The sequence below is a fragment of the Balaenoptera physalus genome (genome assembly GCF_965194825.1).
Source record: "Balaenoptera physalus genome assembly, chromosome: 1".
Taxonomy (NCBI): domain Eukaryota; kingdom Metazoa; phylum Chordata; class Mammalia; order Artiodactyla; family Balaenopteridae; genus Balaenoptera; species Balaenoptera physalus.
In genome coordinates, this window is record NC_138882.1 from 45,855,714 (window position 1) to 45,870,072 (window position 14,359).

Genomic DNA, 14,359 nt, shown 5'->3' on the forward strand with positions numbered 1-14,359 from the left:
TTCACTCCGATGGCTTCAGCTATCACCTATATAAGTTTCAAGTGGAGAGGACAGTTACCTGGCACTATTGACACTAACAGTGACAGCTGGAAATGCTGAGGGGTGGAACCTGGAGATTGACAGGCCACCCAAACAGATCCACACAGGGAGACATTTACTTTCATAAATTTACCATCAACCAAGATCTGGCTCTCAGACTTGCAAACTCAGAAACTTTAACTTGACACTGTCAGAATACTTTAAACAGTAGAGGCAGATGTACAAAACTGGTGTGCCAAAATATGAGTTACCAACGAGGAATATAACTCTCTGTGAATCTGAGGTATATGCCAGTCTGACCAGAGCATTCTCTCACCATAAGTAAAGTTCATGAGGTTAAATTATTTGGAGGCTGTTTGGTGAGCATGGAACCAAAACAAGGAGAGTTAATAGTATGATCCAAATATGTAATGACATCATTACCTATTTATAAAGATAAACAGTCTATCACCACAGTTGGAACATTGCTCATGATGGACTAGTTATTTAAGTGTAGAATGAACTAACACTCCAAACCATAGATAGAACTTGGCAAAAATATATATATCTGATTTAAAAATGGGCAGAGGATCTGAAGAGACATTTTTCCAAAGACATGCAGATGGTCAATAGGTAAATGAAAAGTACTCAACATCACTAATCACCAGGGAAATGCAAATCAAACCCACAATATCACTTCACACCTGTCAGAATGTCTATTATCAAAAAGACAGGAAATAAGAAGCGTTGGTGAGGATGTGGAGAAAGGGAACCTTTATGTGCTGTTGGTGGGAATATAAATTGGTGCAGTCACTATGGAAAACAGTATGGAGGTTCCTCAAAAAATTAAAACTAGAGCTACCATATATATGATCCAGCAATCCCACTTCTGGGTATTTATCAAAAGAAAACAAAAACACCAACACAGAAAGATATATGAACCCCCATGTTCACTGCAGCATTATATACAATAGCCAAGATATGGAAGCAACCTAAGTGTCTGTTAATGGATGAATGGAAAAAGAAAATGTGGCATGCATACACACACACACACACACAGAGGAATATTATTCAGTCATTAAAAAAAAAACGGAAATCTTGCCATTTGCGACAACATGGATGGACCTTGAGGGTTTTATGCTAAGTGAAATAAATCAGATAGAGAAAGACAAATACTGTATGTTCTCACTTATATTTGGAGTCTAAAAAAATTTTTTTTAAAACTAATAGATACAGGGCTTCCCTGGTGGCACAGTGGTTAAGAATCTGCCTGCCAATGCAGGGAACACGGGTTCGAGCCCTGGTCCAGGAAGATCCCACATGCCACAGAGCAACTAAGCCCGTGCACCACAACTACTGAGCCTGCGCTCTAGAGCCCGCAAGCCACAACTACTGAGCCCACATGCCACAACTATTGAGCCCACATGCCACAGCTACTGAGCCCGCCTGCCTACAGCATGTGCTCCGCAACAAGAGAAGCCACTGCAATGAGAAGCCCACGCACAGCAACTAAGAGCAGCCCCTGCTCACTGCAACTAGAGAAAGCCCACGCGCAGCAACGAAGCCCCAACACAGCCAAAAATAAATAAAATAAATTAAAACAAACAAACAAAAAAAACTAATAGATACAGAGAACAGACTGGTGGTTGTCAGGGGCAAGGGGTGGGGCGGGCAAAATGAGAGAAGGGGGTCAAAAGGTACAAACTTCCAATTATAAAATAAGTAAGTCATGGGATTGTAATGTAGAGCATGGTGACTACAGTCAATACTGTATTGTATATTTGAATGATGCTAAGAGAGTAAATCTTAAAAGTTCTCATCACAGAAAAAAACAGTTTGTAACATGTATGATCACAGATCTTGAGTTATCGTGGTGACCATATCACAACACAGCAAATCATTATGTTCTACACCTGAAACTATTATATGTCAATTATGCCACAATTTTTTTTAAAAGGAACTTGGTTGTACAATGTCTAAGTCTGTTTCTGTAACTCTTTTTTCATTGCTGACCTCCCACACTTTTGGTTGAGACTTTATTTTGGACAAGTTAATGTATAAGGAACTTATAACAAAGACTACCACCCTGAGAGTAACAGTGCATCTTAAAGCTAACTTTACATATCTTTTCTCTTTCATTGTATGCCTATTTCATATTTTAATCTGCAGAAGGCAATCATATTTCCCTTTTTTCCACGTTCTAAGGGCCAAGTCCAGTCTTTTGGACTTTACTAATAACTCAGAAACCCATACCCTTCTTCCTATGCCCAAGTCCCCTCAATTTTCCTCCCTGAATTGCTATGATGGCCTCAGATTTCATCTCTCAGCTCTCAGCACTGCCTTGCTCCAATCCATCCAAGAGATAATGATCTAAAATGAAAACCCAATCATGTCACTTTTCACTTACAATCCTTTCAGCCTCCCAAAAGCTTTCAGGATGAAATCCAAACTCCTTAATATTTTCGATTAAACTGCTTTTACTCATGCACTTTCTCCAGGTAACACTTCTTCCAGAAAACCTTTGCTGACCATCATCACCCTCTTGAATTCGGGATCAGGGACATGCTCTCAGCTCACACAATTCCCCATGCTTTTTTCCCCACTATAAAATGCTTCACAGCATATAATACTGTTATTTCTCTTGCCTTTCTCCCCGAAGACTGTTAACTTCTTGTAAGCTATACCTCATTATCTTTGAATCAAAAGCACCTAGCACAGTCCTTGACAAACAGTGAGTTTATTACCTATAAATAGAGATAAGCAGTCATAAACATCTTTGAGAATGGTTACTGTTTGTCTGACAAGAGACAAGCTATAAGCAAAACCAAATTCTGATTTACTATCAATTAAAAGGCTGTCCTCAACTTAATAAGGAAAAAAAAAAAACCCTTCATCCTGTGGGAGTCATAGACGATTTTTCAAAATAGAAGCATCCCTAACGCACTTAACATATTTGATATATCAAAATTTGATTCCAAATGCTGGTGTTTATAGCTGGCGTGATGGCTTCAAGTTTACTCCGCAGAGCTGAAGCGCTGGCCGTGCAGGCCCTGACGGCCCGCGGTCCCAACGGAGCCTCCATGGTGCCCTCTATGGCGTCTGGAGGTGGTGTTTCTACTGATGATGAGCAGGCAACTGGGCTGGAGAGGGAGGTCATGCTGGCTGCACACAAGGGACTGGACCCGTACAATATGCTCGCCCCAAAGGCAGCCTCAGGTACCAAGGAAGACCCTAATTTAGTCCCCTCCATCACCAATAAGCAGATAGTGGGCTGCATCTGTGAAGAAGACAACAGTGCTGTCATCTGGTTCTGGCTGCACAAAGGCGAGGCCCAGTGGAACCCATTACAAGCTGGTGCCCCACCAGCTGGCCCACTGAGCCCCTGCACTAACTCACTCAAAATGTGATGTAAAGTTTCTTCTTTCCCATAAAAACTAGCCATTACATTGGCTCCTCCTCCCATTACAAAAAAAAAAAATTAGATTCCTACACTTTGAAAGTTTTCAGTGTGCAGAGCAAAACGTCTCCATATCCTCAGAAAACAACCAGTGACATGGGATCTACACTCTTCAGGTTAAAATAGTCTATCATCCTAGGAAACAAAGTTATCATTATCATTGTCTAACCAAAATCTCTCACTCTTAAATTTTAGTTCATTTCCTTTAGTTAGATTTCTCTTTGACTTAAAAGACCAGTCCATTTCCTCATGAAAACCCTTTTCCTGTAGGATGTGCCAGAGGCAAAGGGAGACTAATAGCTTCTTGGCTCCTTTTTCTACATATACTGAAACTGAAAACATTCAACTTGAAGTTTAGTTCATGTAAATTTGTATAGGTTTTCAAGGTCTGAATGTGCAATACTTTCCTAGTAGAAATCTTTCTATTCTATTGCTCAGAAAAATATTCTAAGAGAATCTTTTCATAAAAGAAGTCCTAGAGTTTTTTTTTTAACACTGTGTAGGTCCTGGAGAAACATACAAAGTCACTGAGGGTTCAGTTTTATTACAATGAAACTCTTAAGCGCAGAGACATGTAATGCTGCTATTTCTCCCAGTGAATCAAGTCCTTGTCACTTTGAGTCTCTTTGCAGTCCCGTATCTTTCACTATATTATGATCATTAAAACCATGGCCTTCAGTAATAATCTACCAATGCACTGATTTTATAGATAAAGAAACAGAAGTCTGGCAAGGTTAAACGATTTGCTTACATGACAAGAATAAGGAAGAGAACACAAATCTGTTCCAAATTGGACGTTCTTTCTACTACATCACATGGGCATTTTGTAAAATACTGGCTGAATCATTTATCAAAACTAGTTTCTATTTTGTTCTATTAGCTTCATGAACAAAACAACCTTTCCAGTAGCTGGAAACAGCAATATAATTCCAAAGATTTCCAATTCCTCTACTCCCATTCTCTTTTAAATTCTCTCCAAACAGGCTTTCACTCCCAACATTTCTTGTTGAGACATCAATGATTTCCACGTTGCTAAGTAGATTAGCCAATTCTCGGTCCTCTTTTTTAACTAAACAATTAGTGCTTCTTCCTTGGAATACTTTCCTCTCTTGATTTCTAGTTATACTCTTCTATCTTCAGTTTCTCAGGCTACTTTGTTCTTTTATCATCATCTCTGACTGCTAAACATTGGAGTATTCCAAGGCTGAGTCCTTAGACCTTTATTAATTCTTCATTTAATCATTCCTTTAGTGGTCCTACCTAGCCTCACCGCCCTGATTACCATCTTATATGTGCCTTTGGATCCCAAATTTATGTATCTGACTCAGACCTGTCCCCTTGAATTCTAATCTTATATATCCAACTGCCTTTGTAATATCTCCACTTGGGTAACAAAGGCATCTCAAACTTAAACATACCCCAAAATAATAGGCTGAGTCTCCCACTCTTTCTCAAACTTGCTTCATGCTTGTTCTCCATCTCAGTAAATCGCTATGCTATGCTTCTACTCACTCAAGACAAATCCTCAGAATCTGTCTTATCTTCTATTATTTTTCTCTCACATCTAGTTCATCATTAAATCCTTTTGGTTTAATCTCCAAAATATACATAGAATCCAACTATTTCTCAAAACTTCCAACTACCAACTTTACCCAAGATACACCGTCCTCTTCTGCACCTGGCTCTGATGACCAGGGAAACTGTGCCACTGGGTCCCACAAGACACTTTCTATATAAGGCCACTCTTTCAAGACCAGGAGACACAGTCGATATACTTCATATATAGAAACAAACACAAAGAGTTAGGCAAAAGGAGAAGACAAAGGAATACCTTCCAAATAAAAGAACAAGATAAAAATCTCAGAAAAGAACTAAACAAAACAGAGATAGCAATTTACCAGATAAATAGTTTAAAGTAAGTAATAGTCATAAATAAGCTTAACGAACTTGGAAGAAGAATGGATGAATTCAGTGAGCTTCAACAAGGAGATAGAAAATATTAAAAAGAACCAATCAGAACTGAAGAATAAATGAAATGAAAAATACACTAAAGGGAATCAACAGTAGAATGGAGGATGAAGAGAACAGATCAGTGATCTGGAAGACAGGGTAGTGGAAATCTCCCAATTACAACAGCAAAAAGAAAAAGAATAATAAAAATAAAAGGATAGTTTAGGATACCTCTGAGACAACATCAAGTGTAGTAATATTCACACTATAGGAGTCCTAGAAGAAGGAGGAGAAAGAAAGGGCATGAAACCTATTTGAAGAAATGATGACTGAAAACTTCTCTAACATGGTAAAGGAAACAGACATCCAAGTCCGGAAAGCACAGAAAGTCTCAAACAAGATGAACCCAAACAGACCCACACAAAGACATATTATACTTAAAATGTCAAAGGTTAAAGAGAGAATCTTAAAAGCAGCAAGAGAAAAACAACTAGTTACATACAAGGGAACCCCCATAAGACCATCAGCTAATTTTCAGCAGAAACTGTATAGGCCAGAAGAAACTGGCACAATATATTAAAAGTGTTGAAAGAAAAAGCTTACAACCAAGAATACTCTACCTGGTAAGGTTATCACTCATAATTGAAGGAGAGATAAAGAGTTTCCCAGAAAAGCAAAAGCTAAAGGAGTTCATCACCACTAAACTGGCCTTACAAAAAAAAAAGTATTAAAGGGACCTCTTTAAATGGAAAAGAAACGCCCATAACCAAACCAAAGCAAACAAAACAAATTATGAAACAGAAAATCTCACTGGTAAAGGCAAACATACCAAAGGTAGTGGTTCAACCACCTATAAAACTAGCATGAAGGTTAAAAGACAAAAATAGTAAAATCATTGATATCTAAAATAATCAGTTAAGCAATACAGAAATAAAGAGATTTAAATATGACATCAAAAGTATAAAACGTTGAGGGTGGGGAAGTAAAAATGTAGTGCTTTTAGAATGTACTTGAACTTAAATGACCATCAACTTAAAATAGCCTCCTATATGCATAGGTTGTTATATATGAACCTCATGGTAACAACAAACACAAAACCTATACCAAATACACAAAAAATAAAGAGAAAGAAATACAAACACAGCACTAAAAAAAAGTCATCAAATCACAAGGGAAGAGAACAAGAGTAAAAGAAAGGAACAGAGGACAACTACAAAAACAAAGAAAACAATTAACAAAACTGCAATAATAATTATTAATACTATTCTATGAATTATAATTATTCCTATGAATAATTATTCTAAATGTAAATGGACTAAATGCTCCAATCAAAAGACATAGGGTGGCTGAATGGATTTTTAAAAAAAGACCTATATATACACTGCCTGCAAGAGACTCACTCACTTCGGGTCTAAAAACACACATACTAAAAGTGAAGGAATGAAAAAAGATACTCCATGCAAAAAGAAAACAAAAAGAATTGGTGGAGTAGCAATACGCATATCAGACAAAATAGGCTTTAAAACAAAGACTGTAACAGGAAACAAAGAAGAGTATTACATAATGATAAAGGGATCAATCCAATAAGAGGATTATAATACTTGTAGTATGCACCCAACACAGGCATACCTAAATACATAAATACTAACATACATAAAGGGACAAATTGACAGTAATACCATAATATTAGGGGACTGAAACATACCACTTGTATCAATAAATAGATCATCCAGACAGAAAATCAATAAGAAAAAGTTGGCCTTAGACATAATAGACTATTATAGAACATTCTATCCCGAAACAGCAAAATACACATTCTTTTTAAGTACACACAGAACATTCTCCAGAGGTTAGGGGTCGGACTGAAAGTTCCAATGCTCTAATCACAGGGATGAGTCTCCTGGCAATGGGCCACCATCCTTCAGTGGGGTCCAAGAGTCACCTCGTTAACATAACAAAAGATACCTTTATGGTTCTCCTCACTTAGGAAATTTCAAGCGGTTTAAGAGCTCCGTGCCAGAAAAGGTGACAAAGACCAAATATTGATTTCGTATTACAAATCACAATATCACATATGTTCACACAGAAAAATGCACACAGATGTTTATATTAATAGAAGCATTATTCATACCGGCCAGAAAGTGGAAACAACCCAAATATACATCATAGATTAAAAGATAAACAAAATGTGGTATATCTATAAAATGGAATATTATTTGGCCATAAAAATTAATAAAGTACTGATTCATGCTACAACATGGATGAACCTTAAAAACATTATGCTAAAGTTAAAGAAGCCAGTCAAAAAAGACCACATATTATACGATTCATGTGATTCCATTCATATGAAGTCCAGAAGAGGAAAATCCACAGAGACAAGAGGTAAATTAGTAGTTGCTTAGGGCTGGGAGGAGGATGATAAGTGGCAGCGGAGGGGAGGGGTAGAGGACTGATACCTAAAAGGCACAGGGCTTCTCTGTGCAGTGAGGAAAATGTTCCAAACTTGACTGAGGTGACGGTTGCATATATATCTCTGAATATACTATAAACCACAGAACTGTACATTTTAAATGAATGATTGTATGGTAAGGGAATTATATCTCAATAAAGCTGTTAAAAATTAATACATTAAATGTGATTCTGGAAGTGAAAAACCCATCTTAAGCAGAGGTAGCATCAAAAAGTTGACTTGACTTGCCATGACCCTGGTCCTCTCTGGTACTTCCTCCTACCACGGGTTATGCTGTTGCCCCTCTAACACTAGCTTCCTACATACACATTTTCTGAATGATTTTATCACCTCCTTGTCAACTTGTAGGACTTACTCCTCTTGTATGTCTGTATTTTCCATGTATTTTCATTTTTACCCCCACCTGAAAACACACACCTTGCCCCAAACTGTAACGCAGAGGTCCAAAGCAATCATCTGTAAAGGCTTGAAGGTCTTTGTCGAATGCCTGAGACTATAGCCCAGATCTTATCCATTATTTCATCTAGCTAAATGCAAAAGCAGATGTCAAAGGATTTTGAAAAGCTGTAAGTAGTCGAGGTGATTAATATAATTATACTAAATTACACACATCTTTTCTTTGCCTGTCAGTTGTGTCAGGGACTGTGAAAAACCACCACATGTACAACAGTCGTAAAATGTTACAGTTGGACATGACCTTAGAGATGTTCAGATCCAATTCTGCCATTTTATAGTTGAGATAACAGATACAAAAAGGTAGATAGACTTTTCTAATGTCACTCAGTAAGCCAGCAAACCTCCATTCAAGGCCCTTTCTGTCCACTGGTGAGTCCAAACTGATAACCAACCAGAAGTACAAGGGAATCAGAAACTCTTTATGACTGTACACACACACACACACACAGAAAATGACACACAAAGATAATACTACAATCCACTACAGTGAGTTAGTAAACTTAACTAAAGGTTATTAGTATGTTTTCATTTTTATTTCCCTCTTTATCTTCAAAAACACTTTGGTCTTAGTCTCTCTACTCTGAATCACAATGGAACTAGAATTAATCATTTTTGCTGAATTATACATACAATTAATTTTATGGAACCAATTTAAGTTAATCATTTTCTCATATTATTTAACTCAAAATAGCTATAATTTCTTGGCCATTTGTTATTAGCATACCACCTTTCCCCTACTTTGAATCATGATTGCCAAAGTATAGGAAAGTCAACTACAACAAACTTCCCCATTTGGTTAACAACTGGAAGGCGGCACACTACGATACAATTTATTCCAATAATTTTTCGTATCGCATCAAAATATCATGGTGATCTAGTTTCCATTTATGACTAGAGGCAATTTTTGTGTTCTGCTTACAGCAACATCATTTCATAACAGTTTTTTGGAGGAAATCAAATTGTGGCGTTAGAGAAAACATTTTTTACTTTATTTTTTACCCGATTTCAGATTCATCCCTATAGAAGAAACATATTTAGCCTATTCCAAAATAACAAAAGTCTTGGACCACATCACAATCGGCATCTTGACATTTAATAAATTAAAACATTATAACACATGAGGTATCTCACGGAGGCAGCTAACACAGTAAATGATCATTCAATTCTTTATGCAAATATAAAGAACATATCACGTTTGATCAACGTAGAAATTACTAAAATATATGTATATCCCGGAAGAGTAGGATAGGTTATGGTTTTCATCATTTAAAGAACAACAGCAAACAAAAATTCCAGAGTTCTAGTTCCCTCTAAATTCCTCCCCCTGCCAATTTTTTTAATAGCTAAAACCTGCCACATTTAATACCCAGCAATAATTTGAACTCATATATGCTTGTCAAATGCATGAGGAAAGAATTTGAGATTCTCAGTATCAAACTCTCATTGTGAAGAGGTTGTGTCAAGGTCTTCCAGTGAAGAGAGGGATTTCAATAGAAATGTGGGAGAACAGTGGGGGAGGACTTTTAAGAAACCACTGCTTTATTTCTTCAACTGGGCAGCCACTTGTGCTAATGAAATTCAGGTGGATGTTAGACAGCCAACCCCAGGGCTCCCCCAGCAGTGCTACCCTCAGCAATGACAATGAAGGCTCCTATGAGCCTCACAGAAAGGTGCCACTTTAAAGAGAAAAAAGTAAAGAGGATCAAATTCCAGTGGAGCAGCTGAAACCCATGGCTTTAGGGCAAAAAATAAAGTGATTGTGCTTCAACTACCTTTAAAGAGCACCACCATACCAAATTTCATGCATTTCTACTGGATGAGATATGGACATAACATTTATTACCATCTGTGAACCTAACTAAGAATGATCTGGTGCAAAGAATTTGAATAGATTCAATTAAGAAATGGATGGCTTCTTCTTATTTTCATCTCTTCAATTCATTAGCAGTCATTGCTTACAAGCTTCCTTGGGTCTCACACAACAAGTTTTTCTCTCCCTTACTTGAGAGTTATCTTGAGTATGCTCTCAAGCTGGATGTTAGCTCTTAAAGTATTGCTGCTGAATACCCATGTCCCAATCTGCCTTAATTAAACATTCTTTAGTTCTAAAAATTTTAAGTTAATTTTTAAGTAAGTTAATTAACTGCTTTTGACGTCGTTGCTCTGGTTCTGATTTTCATAATTCCACATTTCCAGGTTTGGGTACCACCGTACAATCACCCTAAACAAGCCGTCTCCATGGCTGAGACTTGAGTAGGTATCAGAGCAAACCCAGATACAGGCGAGCAATTCTTTGTTACAACTGTATTCAGCTACACATTTTTTAAAAATTGTTTCGAAACTCACACAAAATTTCACAGCATAAGAAACAATGTAATCATAAGGAATAACAAAGAATAAATATTTCCCTTACCTGGATCATGGAAAGGCACCAAAGCAAAGTTGAAAAGAGGTCTCTTAGGTCTTTTCAACGACGTCTCCAAAATTTTGGAAGCCCCCTCGATAACCTGAACTAAATCATCATACATGGAACCCGTCACATCAAACACAAAAGCCAACGTGGAGGCCCCCTCGGGAATTTCCTCAGCCCTTATCTCTGACTGGGGGCTTGCATCCTGAGCCTGGGAAGTATAAAGAAGAGTGAACAGGAATACTGTGCGGACAATGCCCCAGGAAATCATTTTGTCTTTCTTTCCTTTTTTTTTTTTTTTTCCTGAGCGCCTAAGCACTGTGCTGAGTCCTCCTCAACAACAGGCAGCGGGTTTCTTCTCGGGGCAATTCATTCGACTCCCGAAACCTCTTTGAACTCGCAAAAAACTGGGGGCTGAGAATCAGATGGGGACAAGCACCAAACCCGAAACCCTGCAGGGGCCGGGCGGGCAGAGATGCGGCAGCTTTTGTCCGGACGCAGCCTCCTCCGGGACAGCCGAGTGCCCGCGGCCCGGGCGGCGTGTGGCTGAGTGCGGGCGGCGCGCCCGGCCCATGCCCCGGGGGCCGCTCCGAGCCAGCGGCGCCGCACCGAGTCCGCTGCCCTCGCCGCCGCCGCCGCCGCCGTTGCCGCCGCCGCCGCGCCGCTCTCCACCGCGCCAGCCGTCGCGGCTCCCAACTTTCCACTGCGCGCCTCCCGCCCGGGAGCTGGGAGGGGAGGGGAAGCCGGGCTCGGCCTCGCCTCCTGATTGGCCGGTGGACGCCCCCCTCCTTTGCTCTTGTGCGCCCCCCCACTCCTGGAGGCCGACTTCTCTCCACTGATTCTCGGGTCAATTCAGTACCTGGGAAGCGCTCCCAGTATCCCTTCCGCACCCACCCGCGTTGCTTCTCACCTCCAAAACCCCAAGGTAAACAATGGCTTTCAAGAATGTGTGGCAAGGACCCGAACCGAGGGACACCACGCTAACCAGCACAAAGGGAACTGTATTTTTCTACGATGCACAACGCTGCTTCAGACACCTCTATCATAATTCCCCCCCTCAAGAAGCCAAGACCTCCCCCCCTCGCCAGCCCAGCCTCCCGCTCTCAGCCCGCAACTCAGCCCAGCCGGGAGGGGGAGCTGGAAAGTTCTCCTGACTGGGCTGCAGCCGCATTCTCACTCTTTGATCTCCTCAGGGACTGTGGAGCTTTGGGGAAGGGAGCGAGGACAGAGCTGGATGGGCCAGAAACGGGAGGAAGGGGAAAAGGCTGTTGAGGGAAATGAGAGAGAGACAGCTGGAACTGGGTAGTCACTGATTGTAGTTAGGAAAGATGGTAGAAGGGAAAGCAGCTGGGTGTGGAATACAGGGTGGAAGCTCAGTGCAAAGGATGAGGAGGGAGAGAGGGAAAGGAAGGGGGTGCGGGGGGGAGAGAGATCATACTGAAGAGAAAAGTTAATTTTTTTAAATTTCACTATCAAGATTCATGTTTGCTGAGCAATATGAATCCTCGCCTCAGCATGGTGTGGCAGAATAATATCCTCATTTCACACTTCCTTCCATAGAACACCCATGTGCCAAGTCTCAGCCAAAGATCCATTGAAAAGGTGTTCCCTTCTATGGCATTTTCTTGCTGATAAGTAAGGAAACCTCGCCCTGTAAAACTACAAAGTTTTCCCGTGTTGTAATTATTATACACATTTGGGTACTAATAACAGAGATAAGAAGGGGGACAAAGAAAGTCAACCATAAGCTAAGGATTCCTTGCCTCTTTGTAATAAAAACATATTCACATCCTGCAAAAGGAGCTGTTGTCTGGATCCTGGCATTTAAAGAGGGGCCAGCAGGCATCTTGATCTGAGTTGGAATGTGTGTCAGACCACCCATCCAACACGGAGGCAGCCTGAGGAAGAGCCAGCTCCCCCGAGCCTTTTATAGTCTGCAACTGTCTTCTCTTTCAGACCCAGGGGCTCTGGACCCTGAGTTTATGATACCTATAAGTCACGTCATTTAAAGGAAGCAGCCTGGCCATTTGGACTGAGTGGGAATATGAGAGGAAAGGGGGAAGGTTCTTCCTTTCTAAATAGTATTTAGAAAATGCTATTTGAGTAACCTACTCCTTTGTTTATCTAAAAGGGATTGCATTCTAAATCCTGGAGATTTCACCGAGACCTGAGCTGTTCCAGGTGTTCAAGGGAGGTGGTAGAGCCTGGTGATTAAGGCTTCTGGGTCAGATAATCTGGGTTCAACACCCAGCTGTGACACTTAATAACTGTGTATCTTCAGCAAGTTACCTATTTCTTTATGCCTTCGTTGATTCAGCTGTAAATGGAAATAATGACGGTACCTACCTAATAAGGATTCAATGATCTACCTTGGTAATTGTTCCGTGCATACTTGAAAAGAATGTTATTTGGTGGAATGCTCCATAAATGTCAATTAGGTCAAGTTTCATAGTGTTGCTCGAACATTCTGTATCCTACTGATTTCTGCCTTCTTGTTCTATCAGTTATTGTGAGTGGAATTGAAATCTATGACTATAATTGTGGATTTGTCTATTTCTTCTTGTAGTTCTATGAGGTTTTGCTTCATGCATTTTGAAGCCTGTAATTAGAGGCATAAACACTTAGGATTATTATGTCCTCTTGACTGACATTTTTATCATTATGAAGTTACATTCATTATCCCTGGTAATATTATTTGCTGTGGAATATGCTTTGTCTGATATTAACATAGCACTCCAGCTTTCTTTTGATTAGCGTTAGCATGATATATCATTTTCCATCCTGTCACTTTTAAACTATTTGTGTATTTATATTAAAGTGTGTTTCTTGTAGTCACCTTACAATTGGGTCTTGCTTTTTTCATGCAAACAATCTCAGCCTTTTATTGGACTATTAGACTATTTACATTCAATGTGATTATGGATGTGGTTGGGTTGAAATGTACCATCTAGCTATTTGTTTTCTTTATGTCCCATCTCTTCTTTGTTTCTTTTTTCCTGTTTTTCTGACTTCTTTTGGGTGTACTGAATATTTTTTATGATTCCAATTTATCTTTATTGCTAGCTTATTAGCTATAACTCTTATTTTAGTGGTTGCTATAGTGTTTATAGTGTACATCTTTATCACAGTCTTCCTTCAAGTAATATTATACCACTTAACCTCAGAATAATATACTTCCATTACTTTCCTCCCAACCTTTTTGGTTAGTCATCCATTTTATTTTACATTACTGTATTTTAAACCCCACACTGTATTAATGTAATTTTTAAAGTAGTCAATTATCTTTTTAAAAGATTTAATTAATTCTAAAATTAATATATTTACCCATGTAGTTACCATTTCTGGTGCTGTTCATCTCTTTGTGTAAACCCAGGTTTTCATCTGATGTCATTTTCCTTCTCCCTGTAGGATTTGCTTTAATACTTCCTGTAGTGCAGTTCTGCTGGTGATGAGTTCTTTCACTTTTGTGTGTTCAAAAAATTCTTTATTTCACCTTTGTTTCTGAAAGTTTTGGGGTTTTGTTTTGTTTGGGCTTTGGGGTTGTTTGTTTGTTTGTTTTGTTGGATAGAGGATTCTAGGTTGGCAGGTTTTTATTTTC

At 39.3% G+C, this 14,359-nt stretch overlaps 1 protein-coding gene and 1 pseudogene across 6 annotated transcripts in view; one reads left to right on the forward strand and one right to left on the reverse strand.

Moving 5' to 3' along the window:
- Positions 1-11,472, reverse strand: part of HMCN1 (hemicentin 1) — a 507,647-nt gene extending 496,175 nt beyond the window's left edge. For all 5 annotated transcript variants that reach the window (XR_014266656.1, XM_082472452.1, XM_082472453.1 and 2 more), the window contains exon 1: positions 10,765-11,472. Coding sequence is in view for 4 of the 5 variants with exons in the window: in XM_082472452.1 (XP_082328578.1) it covers positions 10,765-11,032 (268 nt within the window). In the remaining variant the exon portion in view is untranslated. The remainder of the gene's footprint in view (positions 1-10,764) is intronic.
- On the forward strand, positions 3,006-3,431 carry LOC309666357 (cytochrome c oxidase subunit 5B, mitochondrial pseudogene; annotated as a pseudogene). The gene has a single exon. The product of its transcript is annotated as a cytochrome c oxidase subunit 5B, mitochondrial pseudogene (transcript).
- Positions 11,473-14,359: the final 2,887 nt, after the last annotated feature.